This window comes from Phaenicophaeus curvirostris, chromosome 5, assembly GCF_032191515.1.
Source record: "Phaenicophaeus curvirostris isolate KB17595 chromosome 5, BPBGC_Pcur_1.0, whole genome shotgun sequence".
NCBI classification, from domain to species: domain Eukaryota; kingdom Metazoa; phylum Chordata; class Aves; order Cuculiformes; family Cuculidae; genus Phaenicophaeus; species Phaenicophaeus curvirostris.
In genome coordinates, this window is record NC_091396.1 from 26687162 (window position 1) to 26709524 (window position 22363).

Consider the following 22363-nt stretch of genomic DNA (forward strand, 5'->3'; position numbering starts at 1 on the left):
GGCTGCTGTGGATGTTTTTATATATTAATCGTCACTTTCTACTGGAGGTCAGACCCAATGTGAGGGCACCCAGTATCACTCCTGCTTTAATATGTGTAACTCAAATGAAGCTATGTCATATGAGAGCTGTCAGCACTTTTCAACTTTGTTTTTTAAATCTACGAGTTTATAGTATAGTTATGAATGTTCTCAAAATCCTACTAGAACCACTTTTGTATTCTCTTTGAAAAAATGTTTTTGGAGGTCTTATACCACTAAATGTGTACTTAGTAGAGAACACTAAAATTATTGACAATTACTTTTTGAGTGGTGATGTGCTGTTTCCATGTGAGGACAGATGCTGAGCTCTTTGTGACCAAATCAGGAAATGTTTAAGTCATAGGCTCATCAAATGTTGGAATTAGAATATAGATTTTCAGTGTTCTCATTCTATAGAACTGGGAGATACCAGCACTGAAGATAAGTCTTTGTGTCCATGTCAGACAATTGAGTATAATAGTATTTCTGGAGAAAACTAACCCATCAAAAAACCTTGAAACTGAAACCTTGATAGCATCCTTTGGAACCTTTGTATCTTCTAATTATGCAGCTGCAAGTCACTGCCTCTCAGCTCTCCTCTTAGTGCTGCTCATGGGAGCAAGAGGAAGTCCCCTTGCTGTACACGTTTTAAGCACTATATCGTATGGTTGGTGATGGTGTCATTTATTCATGCTGGCCGGCAACAAAATAACTGCTAAACCTCTACCACTACAATGATGCTAATCCAAGCAGAAGTAAAGCTGCCAGGTGTGAGGCCATCTTTGTCATCTTTTGATGCCATTTTGCTTGTTTATTTTCTTAATTTGCTAGGAAATGGCAAAAGCAAGTAGTGTCTCTGGATATTAAGCTGGCTGTGAGTGGTGTCTGTAGATGGCTATAACAGCACACATGCACTGCTAATGGATGATGTGTTGACTGTGAGACATTTTTTAAGCATATGTTCTGAAGAGCTTTCAGTTTTTCTTGAGAGTAAATTTCAAGAGAAATTCTATAAACATGAGGTCCTAGATGCATTCAGAAGAGGACAGAACTTCAGAAGACAGGTAAGCCTAATTTTAAATGCAGTTGGGCAATTGAAGTAAAATACAGGTTTTATATACTGCCTGTAATAAACTGTTGAGAATAATTGTGATTTCTCCATGTTATCTTAGTGTGCGAGATCACCTCGTTTTTCCTGTAATTTATAGTCGTGAGTTATATTGGATTAAATATAAATAAATAGCTTACTGGTCTGTAATTTTTTCCAAGATAAATAAAAATATGACAATTCTTTACTCTCGGGGATATGTAGAAATGCGAAAAAACTGCTTTTTCAGCACAGTGTCTGTCTTTGCATTTATCATGTAGTACCATATGAGAGCTTTACAGCAGTTACTGTCTGTTTTGCAATGTTATTATGACAGGAAATGGTTAATGAATGGGAGCTTGCTGAGAATGTGTCGTATTCTCATATCTGTATGGAGCTGGTGACATGCTGCATTACTGGCTTTCACACATTCTTTGCCACTCTAATTGTTGAACCACTTAAGGGGTTTTTTTTGTCTGTTGCTTCAGTTCAAGCTCTTTAATAGAAAGCTCCAGACATGCCAAGTGTCAATACTATTAGCAAACCAGTCAGTAATAGTTCCAGTAAACAAATCCAGTAAATAGCTTCCTTTACTACTTTAAAATCCGGTGGGTCTCTTCCAACCTGGTTATTCTGTGATTCTGTGATTCTGTGAAAATATTTTTAAAGCACAATAGACTCAAAAAAATCTACGGTATCTGTTATACAATTTTTCTCAAGAACCTTTGGTGGAAGAATCAAAACTGTGCTACATGGAAATGACAATAAAGGGGGACTTGCGCAGGTTGCTCACATAGCGAGATACTAGATCTGGTGATAAATTAATGTTCTCTGAGACATCCAAGTGCAGATAAAATTATGGTGTCTCCAGTCTGACCTCCCCAAAACTTCTCTGAACAGCCACAGTCAATCACAAGTTTGACTTTGCTTCAGGCTTGTAAGATGGGAATTTCATTCTATTTAAAAATATTCTTTTAGGTTATGGTGAAACTCTTAAGGGTTTGAAATGCCCAAAGTCCTAGTCCAGGTTGCTGGAACTCTGAAAGAAAATCCATATGGGGGGGCTCTGAGGTTGTGGCTTAGTCATGGAATGGTGCTACTCAGGGCTTCCTTGTTTGGAGCTGCTTTGCTGCCTTTATCTTTTACCAGTATCTGAAAAAACTGCTAGCAAGGTGTTGGACTGGGTTGTTTGGCAATTACAGGCCACACCTCCGCTTCTTGTAGCTGGAGTGCAGCCCAGTCCTGCGCAAAACTTCAGGCTGCGCCTATAGCAAGCAGCCCTTCACAGCCAGGCTTCTGGAGGCTCTTATTTTTTGCGTTTCCGTGTCAGAGACGACGGGACGTTTTTCCCATGTTCCATGAGGTGCTGCGGGGCCCATTTCCACCCAAAGTGCTGCCTTTCCTGGCAGCGATGCTTTTCCAAAGGAAGGAAAGGAAAGAGACTGGGTTTTACCACCGGCAGGTAAGACTAATTTTAGTGCTGTCTTTGAGGTGGCATTCCCTAGCCAATGTAGTTTGGTAATGACTTCTTGTTACTGCACATGTGGAAAACTAGTCCTGCACTTCTGCAGGAATTAATCAAAAAGTTTGTCATTAGAGGAAAGTGTTGGGTAACAATAATGCTAATGGAGACTCCAGTTTAGTAAATTCAGGGTCTGTAAGACAACACAAAGCAGGTCTCTCTGTCCTTAGGGGAACAGAATTAAGCTGATGCCAAGTACTTTTTTGGGGTGAGAGAATGGGGGGGACCTCTAGCATACTGGGCTTCACATCAGTAGAGACAGAGTGCTTATGTGTTTTCTTTCAGAGTGTACTTGATTACCATTCTGTCCCTTTCTGCTCTCTACCTTATCTCATAGGGTTTAATAATCTAAAGTAGACAAATGGCAATGGTGACTTCACCCCCTGTTCATAATGCAGTGCAACCACATTAGATAAAGTGATTTCAATGTGCTTGTCCATTAAATGGTTTATAATCATTTCATCATATAAGACTGTGGCCAACAATCTCAATTTTGAATAACACTGAATTGTGTGAAAGGAGCCTTGATAGATCAGACCTCCTGTGCAATCTGATTACCTGCCCCCCTCCCTCCCAAATCTACAACTTAAAGCTGAGGTGACTATTCAATGTCATAAGATGGCTTGCTGCCTATATGTCTTGCTGTGCACCCCTGTGTGATAAAAATTGCCTTGTTATCTTCTTTTACATTGTTGTTTAGTACTTGAGTAGAAGGGTAGAAAAGACTGCTGTTAGCCTGCCATGATTTCCGTTAACCTGTAAACAACTGGATGTGATGTTTCCCCTCAAGTGCTCACTATATAAATAAATAAAAAAATTAGTCACGACTTCGTGAAGTTGTGCTGGCTGGCAGGGAGAGATCCTGTATTAACTAGTTAATAGTGAATGAGCAAAGGGAGGGGCAGCAGATCATGGTTCCAGCTTTGTAGGTTAATTCATTATGATTAGATCTCCTCAAATTTCTGAAGTTTAGCTGGAGTTTCACACATCTGAAGACAAACAACAAACTGAGAGGGAGCCTAGCATTTACCACTGCTGTTGTGATACTGAGCTGTTTGCACTGCTCATACCACCCAACTGGTTATAAAACTTGTGCTCCAGGAGATCAGGACTCATAGGGCTTGGCCTAAAGTCCCCTTTTCTGACTGTGGGTGCACACTTCTGGGGAGGAGAGAAAGTGCACGGGGTGCCTAGGAAAGCCAGAAGTGAACTTATGGCACTGTGGCTAAAATAAGGAGGAAGGGAATTGTGGGCAACAGTGTTTACTTGGGAGCAGGAACAGGACAGGAGGAAATTATTCCCTTGGTAAACTGGGCACTGCTTTGACTGAACTACCTCCTTTGCCTGCTAGCTGTGAACACAAAAGAAAATGTGGCTTCGAAGTTACCTTTTTATTTGCTGTTGACAACAGTGCTGTAATAAAACTAGCATGCTTATTATGGTGAGTCCTCTGCATCTGTTGAGAGATGTGGAGAGGACCCCAGCACTTATATCCCCCTGTATGAAGGCAGGTGTTCCGGGCTATATGAGAATAAAGACTACTGGGTCCTGTAACTGGGATAATCTGTTGTACGGTCACTTGTTGCTGCATCATAGATGAAAGATACTGATGGTTGTTAGTAGGACTGAGCGTGTGAGAGCTCTGTGTTGGACCTTCATTTTAAGGATTTCAATTATTTTTTGCTTCAAATGCGCTGTCCTGAGCTCTGGGAAGAGGGTGATTCTGAAAAATCATCAAATTGCAGAGGAGAAATTGGTTGCTTGCATCTGTCACATGTTGTCATGTACGCTCGTATGGGCAGAGCTGTTGTTACTCACTCATTTCCCATACAGATTTCTTGCCTGCCTTTTCCCTGATATGTTTAAGTAAAGCATATCAGATACTGTCATGCTTCATTACTCTGCAAGCTCACCTTGTAACATGTTATGACCTTGCTTTGCCTTGGATAAAAGATAAGTAGAAAAGGCACATGGGGAAGGTTCTAGCATAATTCATAGCACAGGACTGGGAGCAGAGCGAAATGTGTGTTGCATTATACACCCTTACATTTTCCACACCCAGATCATAATTTATCCTCAGCTATGTAATGACTGACAACAAATCAAAGGTTGTTTGAGACCTTTGGAAAGGACTTTCTTTTGAATGTGTAAGTACTATATGCTGGCATATGGTATGCAGTAAAAGAAGGATATGCCATCTTCAAGGGTGTCCTGCACTGCTTCTGCGGATAGTATCTGAATTACAGGTGACAGTCAGGCTGCACTGAGTGATGATTGCTTTGACAGCAGTGGGGGTGTGATCTGGTTGCTTCATTTCTCAACAACCTGAAGAGTTGCAGCACCTTTAAGAAGTTGATGAGAATAACATATGCAATGCTGAATTTCTTTCTGTAGTCTGTTCCCCAACTTGATGAGGCAGAAAGGAGGCTAGGCTCTGCCTTAAAAGCTGTCAGTGACTGAACAAAACAGAGGTGCTTAGGAAACCTTTTAAAAGAAAGAAAAACTAGCATCTGAAGGGTAGAGCTCATGGTGAAATTAGATCACAGAATCACAGATGTGTATGCATGTCTTGTTCCCTTCTGTTTCTACAAATGAGAGGTGTATCTTCAACATATCAGTGCTGCAAATAAGAGCCCTTTAAGAGTAATAATAGTATAATTGGATTTTATTTGCATACATTGAATTTGTTACCTGTGTGTGAGATCTTAGACTGTGCATGTAACTTTTACCCCTCACTTGTTGGTCAAGGTGAACTCGGTACAAAATTGTTCAGTATACTATGTATGTCTTGCTTTTATTGTGTTATTAAAACCTTGGTTTGCAACTGCACAGGATTTTGTCATAACTGATGGAAGTGAGGTAGAATACCATTCTGTTCATGAGCCTTGCACAATTACTTCTGTCCTATCTCTGCACTAAATCAATTGGAGCTGTTTTCTCTTGTCTTCCCCTGCCCTCCTTCCACTTTTCTTCATGCGCTTCTAGTGTTCAGTCAGACTTTATTTTTGCTCTACATATCCAGGCATTTGGATACTAATATTACTTTCCAAAAATAGCTTACAAGAAGCTTTCAAGAGCAGAGATTACATTTCGATCTATCTTGGTGAAGTGATATCAGTAACAGTCCAGAATGAAAAGGTATTCAAGGTTTATCTTTTCTTGCTCAAACTACTGTGAAGTATGTGCTCCTACATGAAAATGTGGGGTTTTTTTCTCATTATAATGTGGGGTTTTTTTCTCATTATAAACAGCATATACTGTTTGTATCTTCAGACCATGCTGCTAAGATTCTTGTCATGTCTGGTATTACTCAAGCATGCATGTGCCCTTGAAAAGTACCCTTGAACTTGCCAAGTCATGACTGAAATTAAGTTTGAGCAGCTTCTGTATCTGCTTATCCTTCAACAAGAATGAACTAGTTAAACAGTTCGAAATTGATCTATAATTAGAGGAAACCCCAAACAAGGAACTTACTCTCTGCAAGCCCACTGGGAGTTACCCCAAGAAATCACTCACTGCTGTGCTGAAAGGGATTCGTGTTTCCTTCTAGACTACTTTAGTCTTACTCCAGGACACTGAAAATGCTGTAAATATTCCAAAACTCACTCATCAGTAGTTTATTTTAGGCTGCCTGGTCTGATCAATTTCTCTGGACTGATAGTAGTATGTTTATATAGCAGGCATTGCAGTTGAGTTAGTTACATGCTAAACTAGGGACCTGGGGGTGTTGGTTGACAGCCGACTGAACATGAGCCAGCAGTGTGCCCAGGTCGCCAAGAAGGCCAATGGCATCTTGGCTTGTATCAGAAACGGTGTGACCAGCAGGTCCAGGGAGGTTATTCTCCCTCTGTACTCGGCACTGGTGAGACCACTCCTTGAATCCTGTGTTCAGTTCTGGGCCCCTCACCACAAGAAGGATGTTGAGGCTCTGGAGTGAGTCCAGAGAAGAGCAACAAAGCTGGTGAGTGGGCTGGAGTACAGGCCTTATGAGGAACGGCTGAGAGAGCTGGGGTTGTTTAGCCTGGAGAGAGGAGGCAGAGGGGAGACCTCATTGCTCTCTACAACTACCTGAAAGGAGGCCTCTTCTCCCAAGTGACAGGGGACAGGACGAGAGGGAATGGCCTCAAGCTCCGCCAGGGGAGGTTTAGGCTGGACATTAGGAAAAATTTTTTCAGGGAGAGGGTCATTGGGCACTGGAACAGGCTGCCCAGGGAGGTGGTTGAGTCACCTTCCCTGGAGGTGTTTAAGGCACGGGTGGACGAGGTGCTAAGGGGCATGGTTTAGTGTTTGATAGGAATGGTTGGACTTGATGATCCGGTGGGTTTCTTCCAACCTGGTTATTCTATAATTCTATGATTCTATGGAACTTGTTCCTCTCTTTTCAGTGGGAGAAGCATCCTTACTACAACCTAACAGTAAAAGTCCTTCGAGCCAGAAACATCAAGGGTACAGATCTGTGTAAGTATTTAGTCAAGTTATTATGAAAACAGATGTTTTTTTTCAGTGCATGCCTGTATCGCAGGTAGCATTGTTATAGGAACTTCTCGCCTTACGCAGTGTATTGCTTTTAAGTCTGAACAAAGGCTTCTCTTGTAAAGCTTTATACGTATTTTAAAAGCTTAATTTGAGGCCAATTTGCAGGTTAACCCTGCTGCTTTGCAAAACAAGATCAGGTAAGTTCTGGTAATGTTCTGCTTCTGTGCTCCTTTAGATGTCATGCTGAGGCCTGTTCTGTGTTCCTTTGTCTGGATTCAGTCCTCTGGTCATGGCAAGTTTCACCCTTGCTCCTGCTGAACAGTCGTCTTGCATCTGGAAGTACCAGTCTTCATTTCTAACTTCCAAATGTTTGTTTTCTCAGTTCTAGTAGTGCTTTCTTTCATATGTCTGCCATTTTCTTTGTTATTGAATCTTTTTACAGAGGTAGGTGGTTGACTGATTCAGAGACAAACTGCTATTTACCTATTCTGGGTTTTGTTAGCATGATATTTTGATATTCCTTTCCTCTTACGTTTCCGTGTTAAGTAAAGCTCTCGGGGCTTTAAAACTCATTTGAGATTTAATCCCTTTATATTTAGTACAATAAAGTACTCTGCGTGCCTTAAATTTATGCTGAACTGCTGTAATGCTAAATGACTGTCTAGGGAGTGAAAAACCCTTCTTGAAAGTCTGAGGGCTAGAATCATGCTGTGAAGACATGTTTTTTATTGCCCTTCTGTTCAACTTGAGTGAAGAATGGTTCCCATAACTGCACTGTTAAATGGGCCTTAACATGGAGACATGTTGGAATGGATCCTATGATTGGAGTGTTGGGATAAAGGGATACAGGCTCTTCAGGAAGGACAGGCAAGGGAGATGAGGAAGGGGTGCTGCCCTCTATGTCAATGACCATCTGGAGTGAATGGTGCTCCACCTGGGGGTGGGTGAGGAGCTGAGCAAGAGCCTTTGGGTCAGGACTGAAGGGAAGGCAGGGACAGGTGACATTATGGTGAGGGTCTGCAACAGGCCACTGGACCAGGAAGAGTGAGCAGATGAGGCCCTTTATAGGCAGATGGACACAGCCTCACATTCACAAGCTGTGGTCCTCCTGTGGGACTTCAACAACTCTGATATCTGTTGGAGGGACAACACAACAGGACACAAGCAATCCAGGAGGTTCCTGGAATGCATTGATAATAATTTCCTTCTCCAAGTGATAGAAGGAGAGGCATTGTTCTCACCAACAAGAAAGGGCTGGTGGGGGATGTGGAGCTCAAGGGAAGCCTTGGCTCCAGTGACCATGCAAGATCCTTACAAGCAATGAGGAGGGTGTGCAGCAAGCTCACTACTCTGGGCTTTGAGAGGACAGACTTTGGCCTCTTCATGAGTCTGCGTGGTAAAGCCCTGGAGGGGAGAGAGACTCAAGAAAGTAGGTTAATATTCAAGGATCATCTCCTCCGAGCTCAGGAGTGATGCATCCCAGTAAATAAGAAGTTAGGCAAAAGTAACAGGAGGCCTGTGTGGATGAACAAGGAACTCCTAGACAAACATAAACACAAAAAGTGAGTTTACAGAAAGTGGGAACGAGGGTGGGTAACCTGGGAGGAATACAGGGAAAGTGTCTGGACAGTCAAGGATCAACATAGGAAAGCTAAAGCCCTTATTGAATTAAATCTGGCTAAGGGTATCAAGAACAAGAAAAGTTTATCACTGACATACCTACAGGAAAATAAGACTAGGGAGAATGTGGACCTCTCTGGCAGGAAATGGGGGATCTGCTTACCTGAGGTATGGAGAAGGGTGAGGTACTCAATGAGTTCTTTGCCTCAGTCTTCACTGGCAAGAGCTCAAGCCATACCAGGGACTGGAGGATTGAAGATCCACTCACTGTGGGAGAAGATCAGGTCTGACACCATCTACAGAACCTGAAGATGCACAAGTCCATGGGACCTGATGAAATGCATCTGTGGGTCCCTATGAAAATGAAGTTGCTGAGCCACTATCCATTATATTTGAGAAGTGGCAGTCTGATGAAGTTCCCACTGACTGGAAAAGGGGAAACATGACTCCCATTTTTAAAAACGAAAAAAGGAAAACCTTGGGGTTCTGTGCCTGGCAAGATCATGGAGCAGATCCTTCTGGAAACTCAGCTGAGGCACATGGAAAACAAGGAAGTGATTTGTGACAGTCAGCACAGCTTCACTAAGAACAACTTGTACATGACAAATCTGGTGGCCTATGATGGGGCTACAGCATTGGTGGATAAGGGAAGAGCAACTGAAATTATCTATGCAGACTTGTGCAAAGCATTTGAAGCTGTCTCACATGACATACTTTTCTCTCAATTGGAGAGACATGAATTTGACCACTTGGTGGAAAAGGAATTGACTGGATGTTTGCACTCAAAGAGTTGGGGTCAATGGGTCAAGTGGAGATCAGTGACAAGTGGTGTTCCTTGGAGGTTGGTTTTGGGACCGGTGTTGTTTAATATCTTTGTCACAGGCATGGACAGTGGGATTGAGGCACCCTCAGCAAATCTGCCAATGACACCAAGCTGTGTGGCACAGTTGACATGTTGGAGGGAAAGGGATGCCATCCAGAGGGACCTTGACAGGCTTGAGAGGTGGACCTGTGCGAACCTCATGAAGTTCAACAACACCAAGTGCAAGGTCTTGCACCTGTGTCAGGGCAATCCAAGCACAAATGCAGGCTGGACAGGGAATGGATTGAGAGTAACCCTGAAAAGGACTTTGGGGTACTGGTGGATGAGAAGCTCAACATGAGCCTGGAATGTGTTCTCATCTGGAGTACTGTGTTCTGTTCTGGAGTCCTCAACACAGGAAGGGTGTGGATCTGTTAAGAGTCCAGAGGAGGGACATGAAGGTGATCAGAGGGCTGGAGAACCTCCTGTACAAGTTCAGGCTGAGAGAGTTGGTCTTGTTTAGCCTAGAAAAAGGGAGGCTCCAAGGAGACCTTATAGCAGCTTCCAGTACTTAAAGGGGGCCTACAGGAAAGCTGAGGAGAGGCACTTTATCAGGGAGTGCAGGGACAGGATGAGGGATAACAGTTTAAGATGAAAGAGGGGAGATTTAGATTAGATATTAGGAAGACATTTTTAACTGTAAGGGTGGAGAAACACTGCAACAGGTGGTTGCCCAGAGAAGTTGTGGCTGCCCCATCCCTCGAGGTGTTCAAGGCCAGGCTGAATGAGGGTTTGAGGAACCTGATCTATTGGAAAGTGTCCCTGCTCACAGAAGTAGATCATATTTAATGTCTGTTCCATCCCAAACCTTTCTATGTTTCAATGATTAACTGGAAGAAGGAAGGACTCTGAGACAATCAGTTATTTTCAGGGAATACAAAACTGAGCTCTTGGACAGACGAGACGAGGGTATAAAAGTGGTGAATATTGCCTACTTGGACTTTAGGAAGGCTTTTGGCACTATCTCCCATAAGATTCTCATAAGGAAGCTGATGAAGTATGGACTGGATGAGCAGACAGGAACTTGGATGGAAAAATGACTGAATGTCAGAGCTCAGAGGGCGGGGATCAGTCATTCAAAGCCTAGCTGGGAGGCAGTATGTAGCGATGTAACCTTTGTTGATGGTTTGGAGGATGGGGCAGAAGTCTGCTCCTGTTAGAAAACTGAGAGGAGTGACTGGTACAACGAAGGATCACACTGCTATTCAGAGGGACCTGGGCAGGCTACTAAAGTCGGCTGACAGTAACATCCTGCAGCTCAACTAGAAGTGCAAGTCCTGCATCTGGGGCGGAGCTACCATGTGCATCAGTATGTGCTGGGGGCCAATAGGCTGGAAAACAGCTTTGCAAGAGAAGGACCTGGGGCTCCTGGTGGACAGCAAGACCGACCATAGACCAGCAAGGTGACCTTGCTGCAAGGAAGGCTAACAGTATCCTGGACTGTGTTAGGTGGAACATTGCAAGGATGATCAAGGTCAGCACTGGTGAAACTGCATCCGGAGTACTGTATCCAGTTCTGGGTGCTCCACTATGAGACATACTTGAGCTACTGAAGAGAGTCTAGTGAAAGGGCACCTTCCCTGGAGGTGTTTAAGGCACGGGTGGACAAGGTGCTGAGGGGCATTGTTTAGTGTTTGATAGGAATGGTTGGACTCGATGATCCGGTGGGTCTCTTCCAACCTGGTGATTCTATGATTCTATGACTGTAAACAGACTGAAGCATCTCTCATATGAAGAAAGGCTGAGGAACTTGGGACTGCTTAGCCTACAGAGAAGGCTCAGGGGAATCTTATCAACATGCACAATTTTCTCAAAGGAGGGCATGAAGAAGACAGACCCTTTCAGTGGTGCCCAGTGACAGGACAAGAGGCAATGGGCCCAATGTCAACAGTAATCTTTTTCAGAAAGTTGTTCATTTTGAATAGTAGTCTCACTTATGATGGGCTTTATGGTTTCAATGAACCAGAAAATAATATATAGGTACCTAATGTTCAATTTGCTGCTGTTTAAAGATGTGTATTTCATTAAACATTTTTGCTTTACAAGCTCAGCCTTGAATTTGCACATTTCTGTGATGCAATGAGATCTAGAAAATGAGGAGCTCATGGGAAATAGTATTTTTGATTAAAGATGTTATATTTCTGTCTCTATTCTCTGCTCTAGTGTCCAAGGCAGACTGCTACGTGGAACTAAAGCTGCCCACTGCATCTCCCATAGTCTCCCAAACTCGGGTTGTAGACAACTCTGATAACCCGGAATGGAATGAAACTTTCCAGTATCGAATCCATAGTGCTGTCAAGGTAAGGAGTTAACTTTATGGAGCTTGTTGGCCTGCCTGCATTTGTGTACTGATTTACTCTTGATACTTCATTGAAAACCAAGGGATTGTTGTTACTCTCACAACCAGTGTTGCTTGTAAGGTGTCAATCATCTTCAGTAGTAGAGAAAGCTGTACTATTCGTGTCTAGTGATAACTACATCAGTTTGTAACTGAACTCTCATGTAAATTGCAGCTAGAATTTTCAATAAACCTCCTTATAATGTCACTCAGGGAAGGGAAGTTATGGTACTGCATGGTAGAGTTCAAGGAAATTCCTTGATAAAGCAAGTTTCTGGTCCAGGATTGCTTCTACTTTCACAGTGTGACTGTTGCCTTCTTGTATCTCTACTTGCCTTACAGAGCCCAGTGGCTGGTTGAGGATGATGGAAGCTAAATTTCTAATCACTTTGATACTTAGTTCATTCAGTAATTTTTTTTTCATAAGTTCCTGTGATGGAGGAATCAAAATTCATGCTATTGAACACAGTATATCTGTCTGCTGTCTGAGCAGGAACTATTGGAGTACCAAACAAAGTCGTCAGATTGTCAGCATTCATTCTCAGAGTAGACACTAATGGTAGATGGAAGGTAACTGTACTTTAAAAGATAAGTTTTAGTATGGCACTTTTGCTTTGAATAACATCCTAGGCTTTGGAATAATGTGCTTAGTAACAAGAAACTATGCCCCTCACTGAAGTACCTTTCTATAATTGTTGGTGACAAAGCTGGAATGATAATTGACTTAAATGGTAAGAAAACAGCAAACGAAGCTTTAGAGCATGTGAGCTTGTTCTTCCCCTGCAGGATTATGAGGCCTCAGTCTGGTTACTGCTGCAAGGCTATGCCAGCACAATTCTAAGTTCAGTCTTGCCTTCTTAAAGACTAGTTGCTGCAGGGCCATTTTTTTGGGTGCTGTATCTGCTTATTTAGTCTATTTCAGTTAGTTTCTGCTAGGTTGCCTGCTCTGAGCTGGTGCTGAGCAGGAAGCGATAGGTCCCTATAACATCCTGGACTGAATCGTGCTGAAAGAATGGAAATTGTTATCGCTTCCTCAGGCAAATCTATGACTCAAGCTTGTGGAGAGTGCTGCCACATGCATTCAGCTGGGGTGTCTCTCTACTTAGGAAGCCCAGAAAACCTTTCAGCTAAACACTGTGAACTAGAGCTTTTTGCTTAACTGTGCTGTTATTCTTGCTGGAAATATTGAATCCCCTTCAGGAATGTGAAAGGGGAAGGGTATCGATTAAAGTGTAAAGTGTCTACTTTATACAGGTATTTAGGTGTGTGGAAGTGTTTCTGTCTCTTCATCTGAGGCTGTTTGTTTCTGTTTGGTTTTAGAACATTCTGGAATTGACACTCTATGATAAGGATGTGCTCATCAGCGATGAACTCACATCTATCGTCTTTGATGTAGGGGGCATGAAGCTGGGTCAGCCCCTGTTGCGCACTTTCAGACTGAACCCTGAGGTTAGTTTCTGGCTTCTTCCCAGGTCAATGGTGAATAGCTGCAGCTCTTCATTACAGGAATCTGTCCGTACATGCTGGTTCATCTGTCTGTGTTGCGAAAGCCAGAAGGAGAAAAAGAGTCAGCAGATGACGACAGCATTTTACTGACATCTGAGAAGTTTCTAAAATCCCTAGGCTGTTTTTTATTTTGTGTGTGTGCACCACAGTCTTTGGGATGCTCACTAAATGAAACTTGGCATGACTGCTATCTTTCAGAAGGTGTTAAAACACTTTTAAAGGGAATTGATTTTTCAGGAGACTAGAGGGGCATAAACTGGGCTTAAAATAAAACATATTTGCAGTCAGCAGTCAGTTAGGACACTGCAGACTGTTTTACTTAATTGACCATCATCAGTTTGCAGTGAAGAAGTTGATTGTTGAAAAGTTTACCTTTATATTTAACAAATCAAAAGCCTAAGGTCTTGCTTTCCCTGACTTGGATTCAGTTACACTTAAACTCTGCTTCATGTGGGTGACATAGGTGCCTATAAGCTGCTCTCAGTCCCTGTGCACCTGTTTATGGACTTGCCACAAGACAGCTTGTTTTACATAGCTCAAACCATGTCACCAGTCTCATCTTTTTTTGTAAGTGCCTCAAACACGCTGCTACAATAGGTCTGGATAAAAGGTGAGCTAATGTGTTTTCTTGAGAAACTGGACTTCAGTGCTAATGATGTGGTCAGAAGCAGGCTGACTAGTATGCAGTTAGCAGGGAGGTGTTGGTTAGTATCATAGGTACTCAATGATTTGTGATCATGTAAAGAGACTTAGTTACTCTCTCGTTCCCACTATCTCTGTTCTGTTTGCTGAATGTTTAAGTCATCTTGATCAGTAATTATAGAACTGGAAAATTCAGTTTCAGTAGACAGAATTACCCAGATTGGCTTCTACTTGGTTATTTTAAAAGCTGCATTAGGTCTGGTACCAAGCACTTATTGTGTGCTGTGGCAGGGAAGAAAATGGCTGGATCAAAGTCTGTACAAGACAAAGGCAGCAATGAGCTAAGAGTGCAATCTAGTGAAAAAATAAATTGCAGGAAGCCCAAAGCCTCATGTAGAAGCTGTTTAAAGAGATGGCGCTGCAGTGGTACTTGAGCCAGAAGAAGGTGGTTTTGTTTATTAGTAGATCTGAGAGCCAATTCTCACTTGCATGTGCTTGTCTGTTCAAACATAGATGTGTCCAGTCATATAGGATGTGCCCGGGGAGGGAAGAGAGTTTAAATGACAACAGCAAAATGCATAAATTTAAACTTTCAAAAATTTAATTGGGACAAAAATAGTTACTATAATAATTACTATACAGGAAGAAAGCTCTCTGAAAAACTTCTCATAACCATACTTAAGATCAAGGGTCACCTGTGTTCAACTTTCCTTTTCAAAGGCTAATGAAGAGCTGGATGTAGAGTTCTACTTGGAGAAATGGTGAGTATTACTTGAAGAGCTGAATGAACTTGTTCTCTGCTGATACATGTCTTAGTTGCTTTCCCTATCTTGCCCATAATAATGCTAATGTGTTCTCTGTGGTGTTCAAGTTGGTTTGCCAATGGTTGATCACAAATATCCTTAAAGCTACAGTCACAAAAATTTTTGGTGAACCAAAGAAGAAATACAACTTTGCTAGACTTAATGGGAATCCCAGTGCTGCAAAGGAAACAAACATTTTGTGGATGAGTCACTTATAAGTGGAATACTTAGAATTAACATTGCAATATAAATGACTGAATACTTTGTCTATCTGATAGTCTGTCTAAGCTCAGCTTTTGTCTAGGTTATGAAAATAACTGAGTTGGGGAGACCTCACAGCACATGCTTATAGTTGCAGTGGAATTTTTTCTTTAGTATTTTTTCCCCTCATTGTTCTGTGAAGGGAAATCTATTTGATGTCAGTCTAGTTTGCATAGATCTCTTGCTCTGAGGACCCTTCTCCCCCACCTCTTATCTAGGCAGTTAGTTTGCAAAGTAGGATGAAGCGAAATAAACCCCAAATTTATTTGCATTAATTCTCTTCCTTTCACAGTTCAGATGCTCCTATAGAGGTATTGACCAATGGAGTCCTTGTGGTAAGTACATGGAAGTCAATTACATATGTGTTGGGGTTTACTGCTAAGGGTAGGTTTTTAGTAGCGAGAGGATAAGAATTGGTGAGAATTCAACTCCTGCATCAAAATAGCTTCTATTATCTTCAGCATCTACCTCTCTTTTTTTAATTTTCTGGTTTAAAAAGTTTCCTTAATTTTTAAAACTTGACACGAGCTCACAGCAAGGGTTGTGTTTTTATTCTTCTCCCAGGCAGGGATGTTTTAAAAGATATAAATGGAAAATGTCTTTAGGAGGCTAGTGTGTCTTGCAGATTATACTGAAGATTCTAGCCTAGATGCTGGCCAGGCATAGTCCCCCTTCTTGTCTTAATAGCTATTATTTCTATCCTTTTTTTCAGTGCCATTTATCTTTTGGTTTTATCCTGTGGGATTTGTCTGTTCTCTTGGGGCAGTCAGTCCAAGAAAATTGGTGTTCTATACATTAAAGATCTAGGCGTAGCACATATTTTCTCCCCTCAAAGGAATGGGAAAGAGTTCATTGTTCTTGAAATGTAGAGTTTATACATTTTTTCAGGAAAAAAATGGTGGCATTTAATAGCATAGTTCTGCAAACTATTTTACAGGAGAGTGTGTTCCTATTTGCCTTGGCAAATCAGTCTTACATTCAAGCAGTGGAGTAGTTGCTTATCTTTTAGATCAATCATGACCATTTAAGTATCTCATCTGCTGTCCTAGAAGGGAAGCTGATGATTGAATGGTGTGAGAGACTAAATTTCATGAGGACATGGACAATCCAGGACAGAGTCATGGCAGAATTTATGAAGTGCTTGCTTGGATCTGAACAGGTTCTGAACAGGTACTCACGCATGCATTTAATAAAGAGTAAAACAACAGAAACCCCCCAGCTGTTGTGAACTTGTAACTCTGAAGTACTGTTTGGAAAAAAAAAAGTAACTCGAATAGGAAGGGTGGTTTTGATTTTGAAACAAGAGCAAATAATCCCATCTTATTGAAACAAAACTTGCTCTTTATTTGAAAGAGAAAATAATCTTTAGTGGTGTTTTGGGTTTTTTTTGACAGCTTGTAGCTGTAAACCTACAACTACTAGAACTACTAGAGTAAGTGAATTAAGCTTTAGCAAAGAAGTGAACTAAAGAACTAAAGTCTCATAACCAGAACTGGTTTCTTCTTTTCATAGGTTCATCCTTGCTTGTCTCTACAAGGCTCTGTCAACAAAGAGGAAAAAACAAATGAGAAACAGCAAGGTAGGACTATCTGCAGAGTTTGTCAGACCTCCTCTTCAGCATGTTTATTCCTTGGGAGAGAGGGTAGACTTGATTCTGTCTGTACAGACAGTGTGGTTTTATTTACTGACTACAACATTGACTTTTTAAGTTAATATTGATTTTAGTTTTAATAGTGAAAAATATTGGGCCATTTATGCTGGCTACCACACAGGAGTTTTTGCTTGTGTTTACATAGTCTCAGCTACACTTAAAGTATCTGATTTTCAACATTTTTTAAATGGTTTCTGTGATCTAAACTTCTTATTCTAATGCACAGGGAGCTGTGAGGTCAAGCTGTCTGTTCCAGGTGCATATGAGAAGCAGTTGTGTATTCCTTGGAGACCAGACAATGAAAAGGATTATGGGACCTCATTTGTCTTTCATGTGGATAAAGAAATGTGTCCAGAACTGCAAGTGCAGCTGGAGCAAACCATATCTGTCCTACAGGTTAGCATCAGTACTGGCTGCTAGAAAGTTTACAGCCCACATCTGACTAAATTCACATCATTTAAATGTAAGCTGAACTGCCTTAATTTGACCACAAGAAGGGCAGGGACTTCTTCACATGTTCAGGGATGTTAGTTTTGAGTATATTGTTCGGGTATGTGTGGATGTCAAAAGCTTATGTTGAAAGCAAGTTTCTTGTGGAGTACTCCATGTATGTGGTGCTAAAGACCATCTGTTTGAAGGTTACTCATTACTTCCAGATTTACCTCTTTGAACAAACTTAACTCCGTAATGTTATAACTGCTCAGATCAAAACAGGAAACCTGTCTTCAATGGATGTATTATTTTTCTGGTTATGTATTAGGAATCTATGGGCAGAAAGATAAGTTTTTCTCTATCATTTCTTTTTGCACGCTACTGTTTTTTATTTAAAAAATTGAATAAAAATGTTGGGGTTTTCATTAGATCTTTGAGTGAGTAAGGAGGTGAACTTGTCTTAAAATTGTACACTTCCCAACAATAAAATCTATTCAGGCTTGAGGGTTGAAAAAAACCCCTGGATCTGCACATACTAGCTACATGATGAAATCTTTACTTTCAGCTATTGAGTTACTCTATAGGAGGTCTTTTCTATTAGAAGCTTGTAGAGCATGTGCCATTTGAAAAGGTTTGTTTATCTTTGTCTATCACTTCACAGTTTCTACAGCTTCCCATGCAATGTATGTCCCATAGGAGTGACTTAATATTCATTGTGATGACTGTTCCCAGTATAGCCAGGCACCAAAAATGAGAGCAAGGGAACTATTCATTCTTAATCTCCACAAGCAGCTGGGTAGCATGAACGCAGATGGTGATCTTGACTGGTCTAAAGGCAGCTGTGGAGAAGAAAATACAAAAAGAAATATAGAAGAGTAGCATTGCAATGGGGTATGTTGGGCAGTAAACATAAGCAGAAGAGAGAGACTTGGACTTAAGCAGTCAAAAAATGCACCCTCAGTAGCTAGCAGAACATACTTCTTTAAGAGCTGGCATACAGCGCAAAGCCATCCAGCATCTCTTATCAGAGATAGGAGAGTGCCAGAAACAGAGAAATGTTGTTTGCGGTGTGCCTAAATGCATGCTACTTGACCCTGTTTGGAGGACAGTGGGCTTAGAGGGACACTGGACGCAAGACAACTATTTCTGGTCAGAAAACATCTGTGAAATGTGAAGGTGGTTCCTTATCTGTCTTATCTGACTTATTACATCTTTAAGGTCCTGTCTTCTTCCAAGGATTGAAGTCTGTGGTGGGTGTAAAGGCTCCAGCCCACCTGAGAGGCTGTGTAGGTTTAAGTGTGGCCCTGTGATGTGAGGTTTTTTTAAATATGCCTCTAATAAATTTAGGCATCAGCACATGGCTTTGTATGAAGAGAGCTAGCTACTTGCTAATACAACATGGGAGGAAATGCAAAGATTTCATTTAATTTGCTCTGCTTATAAAGATGATTTTTTTTAATTATATGCTCCCATTTACCTCTAAAGCTATCATTTCCTATTTTGTGGCACTTCTTCTGTATGTCTAACACTGTTGCCTTGTTGGTATCTTTTCCAAATCCTGCTTCGGAGACAATAAAACTTTCATGAGATTTTTGACACTTGTGAGAACACATCTATTTTTGGAGGGCAATTTTATGTTTTGAGTTGCAGATTTTTTGCTTGTGGCGCAGCTAAATTTAAAAAAAAACCCAAAACCAGAAAACAACAAACCAGCAACAGAAAAAGAAAGCGACAGGAATAATCCCAGCAAAGATCTGTTAAGCAGAGAGCAGGATGAACTTGAAAAACCCTAGACTTTTGTGAAAGATTTAGTTATAATGATCTGAAGGATTATTTGTTGTTTTGACATAGGAAAGTCATATCTTTAACCTTTTTCTAGAGAGCGTAAGTGACATTTTTTGTTTTTATTAGGATGGTGTGAACCCTGATATTGAAGAGCATACTACGGTTCTGGGACTGGGAACTGTACCAGTTAATTCCCTTCCTATTGGACAAGAAGTTGATAGAATCGTTTCTCTGGGAGAGGTAATTTTAACATTTTTTACCTGTTTTAACATGATTAGGGTAACGTTTTCCCCCCTCTCCTCTAGGCAATTTGAATGCTAAGCTGCCCATGATTCTTAGCCAGGAAACTGGCACTCCTATCTAGAATAAAATACTAAGATTACTCAGTGCAGTTCTTCTACAAATACTTTCATGGTTGGGTCTTGCAAAATAAGTATGAAATTCATCACTTTTCAAGCAAAAGTCTGTTAGGAAAATATCAGAGGAGGAGAAAAGCAAGAAGCTTGCAGCAGAATATTTTTTCCACCCTGCTCTCTGAGTACATTTTTACTTTTTGTGGAGGCTATTAAAAATGTCTGAAATTGGTGCAAGTGAAAGGTATCCCGAAGGTGTAGTTCTGTGAATGAGAGTACTGTTCTCGTTATTATCAAGTGACCCCATTCACATCATAATTCCCTCTGTGTAGCTGCTATCAGTTGCAAGATATGTTTTCCCTTTTCACAGGGGCAAAGTTTGGATATGAGTTTGAAAACTGAAGAGAGGTGAGTGGGAACCTCAAAAACCTCTAAAAATCAGAAAAGACCTCTATTCTTGCAGTGAAAGAGCTCTGCTGTTCTGGGGAGGTCTGTTGTCTCCATTGATCTCTTGGGATAGATTAAAGAAAAATCTCTTTGGTTATTTTAATCCCGAAGGCTGTGTCTCTTCACTTTACAGATACTACCTATAGAATTGGTGTTAGTCTTTCTGAAATCTGAACAAATCTTATGTTCCTGATGTTTAAATGTAAAGTAGCTGGTGCAAATATTAAGTGGTTTTTTTTTAGTTACAGATAGTTCCCAGAATATGTGCAGTGCTGTACTGACAAATAGGAAAGGATTTCTCAGCGTGTGAAGATCTTGAACTATAAAATAGAAGGATGCAAGAAAGGAGTGTTAATGAAAGAATAGCATGTAAAACCAAGCAGGTGGCTATTAAATTGATAGGGTCATTTGGTACAGAGTCATTAACTGAAGATTCTACTTCCCTTTCACAATCTCATAGCAAGTTTATTGGTATTCAATTGTTCCCTTCTGCCTCTCAGGTTCAGAAACTTCTGTTTTAAAATTTCTCTTCCCCTCATTTCTCCATCCATGTCAGTATGGTGAATTTGGTTGCTCATTGTACAATCTTCTTCACCTGCTGAGAATCTTTGCTTTATGAAATTCCTGAAGCTTAGTCTGAATGCTGCTTGACATGAACTTTCTGTTTAGATGTTAAGGGACAAATACAATAGGGAGAAGTTCTTAATTTTGATTCAAAAACTGTTGTTACAAAATAGCTGGTGTATAGATATACACTAAAACTTCAGAGTTTGACCCAATGATTCAGATCAACACCTATACTGTGTGTTCACAGAAGTTGCTTTTTCCTGGTAATTATAAATCTTCCAAAATTTTGGGCTTTTTTTTGTCTTAATTTCTATTGCAGCTCGTGGGATCTTGATATACGTCTGGGTTTTGACCTCTGTAAAGAGGAGAGAGAATTTTTGGACAAAAGGAAGAAAATAGTTTCTAAAGCACTAAGGAAGACCCTTCACTTAAAAGAATCCCCTCCAAGTGATGAGGTATTGAGCAAGTGCTGTAGTGAGATTCATAAAACTCTTTATGCTTTGTTGATAATTAGGTATTGTCTGTAACCAACAGAAAAAAATGGCTTGTGTTCACTGTGGCATGAGATAGATCCCTATGACATTTCAGTTCTGAAGTCTCAAATGTTGTTACATTTCTAAAATTTTGAGGGGGATTGTGTGTGTTTTGGAACAAAAAAAAAGAATATATGTACCTTCTTTAATTAAATCTTCTGTCTAGGTTTTGAGCTCTGAATTGTGATGGAAATGTCTGTTTCAGAATGTTAAATTGGAGCTCAGACCACACAAACAGCTTCCTAATTGATGATTTGAGAAAACTGTTATATCTAGACAGCCTAATACCTTACTCTGTGACCTTTAGGTCCTGTTAGAAGAATTATTTCCTTTGCTTTTTTACTCTAATGTATGTATTGTATGGCATGTAAAGAAATATGTGACAGTAAATATAACAATTTTGGTGACTGCCCCTAACACGACACTGCAACGTTTACTAGTAGACAATATATTTCAGTTACAAAGTAGAGATAGTTGCAGTTGAAATCAAAGCTGAAATTACTTGAAATATAAATAGAGATCTTATTTCTTCTTTTTTTAAGAATGAGATTTAAATGGGATTAGTTCTGTAATTTATTGGCAATTCAAATGTCTGTGATTGTGACTTCAGAGTTTTGCTGCCTGCAGGTTCCAGTTGTAGCAGTACTGGGGTCTGGAGGTGGGATGAGAGCACTGACATCATTCTATGGCAGTCTTGCTGGGCTTCAGCAGCTGGGCCTTTTGGATGCTGCAATATATCTGTGTGGGATTTCTGGCTCTACTTGGTAAGTTACATGCAGAATTGATTCCAGAAGCTTAGAGGTGAATATGTTAGCATTGATGCAAAAAAGGCCAGAACTGCATTTGTACCGTCTGTAAACAGACAACAAAGTGAAATATTTTCACAGTTCTCACCTGTGAATTCTCATGGGGATCCTGAAGATTCCAAGAGATCCATTATCACTTCTAAGCCATACAGCTACTGTCTAAATTTATGAATCTACTGTTTTTGCAAGCCTGGCAGTTAAATATTAGACTGTATTACATGAATAAAACAGCTGTGTGTTCCCTTAGAGCCCTAGCTTCAAGGCTTTACCCATTTACTTGCTCTTAACAAGGAGATAACTGGGGTGATGGAAGTCACTGGAAACGTGTCCACGTGGACCGCTATGTTACCACCTTCCAAAATATCGTATGCAGCTGAACCTTAGGAGAAGCACTGGCTTGCTCTTTGATGAACTGGAGCAATGTGCTGAAATGTTAAACAGGGCTAGAAAGTTTCAGTAGCTCAGTTCTTGGAATTTGTGGTGAAATCGTTCCTCATCAGTATGCATTGTTTTTGTGAAATGATTTCACGGAGGAGTTATGCAACCTGACGGTATAATCCCTCCTTCCAGAGTTTTGTGTGTTAAATTAATTCCTATGTACCTAGTAGTCTTCCACTAGCTTTGTGATCTAGCCCTGCCTCTTCTGATTCATGG

The 22363-nt window shown here is 40.9% G+C and overlaps 1 protein-coding gene across 3 annotated transcripts in view; it reads left to right on the top strand.

The window, feature by feature from the left end:
- The first annotated feature begins 111 nt into the window (after positions 1-111).
- Positions 112-22363, top strand: part of PLA2G4F (phospholipase A2 group IVF) — a 30730-nt gene continuing 8478 nt past the window's right edge. For all 3 annotated transcript variants that reach the window (XM_069858036.1, XM_069858037.1, XM_069858038.1), the window contains exons 1-13: positions 112-1082; positions 2330-2567; positions 7013-7085; positions 11749-11885; positions 13244-13372; positions 14792-14832; positions 15428-15470; positions 16648-16714; positions 17013-17182; positions 19130-19243; positions 19727-19764; positions 20690-20825; positions 21531-21667. In XM_069858036.1, the coding sequence (XP_069714137.1) occupies positions 1048-1082; positions 2330-2567; positions 7013-7085; positions 11749-11885; positions 13244-13372; positions 14792-14832; positions 15428-15470; positions 16648-16714; positions 17013-17182; positions 19130-19243; positions 19727-19764; positions 20690-20825; positions 21531-21667 (1358 nt within the window). In that variant the 5' untranslated portion in view covers positions 112-1047. The remainder of the gene's footprint in view (positions 1083-2329; positions 2568-7012; positions 7086-11748; positions 11886-13243; positions 13373-14791; positions 14833-15427; positions 15471-16647; positions 16715-17012; positions 17183-19129; positions 19244-19726; positions 19765-20689; positions 20826-21530; positions 21668-22363) is intronic.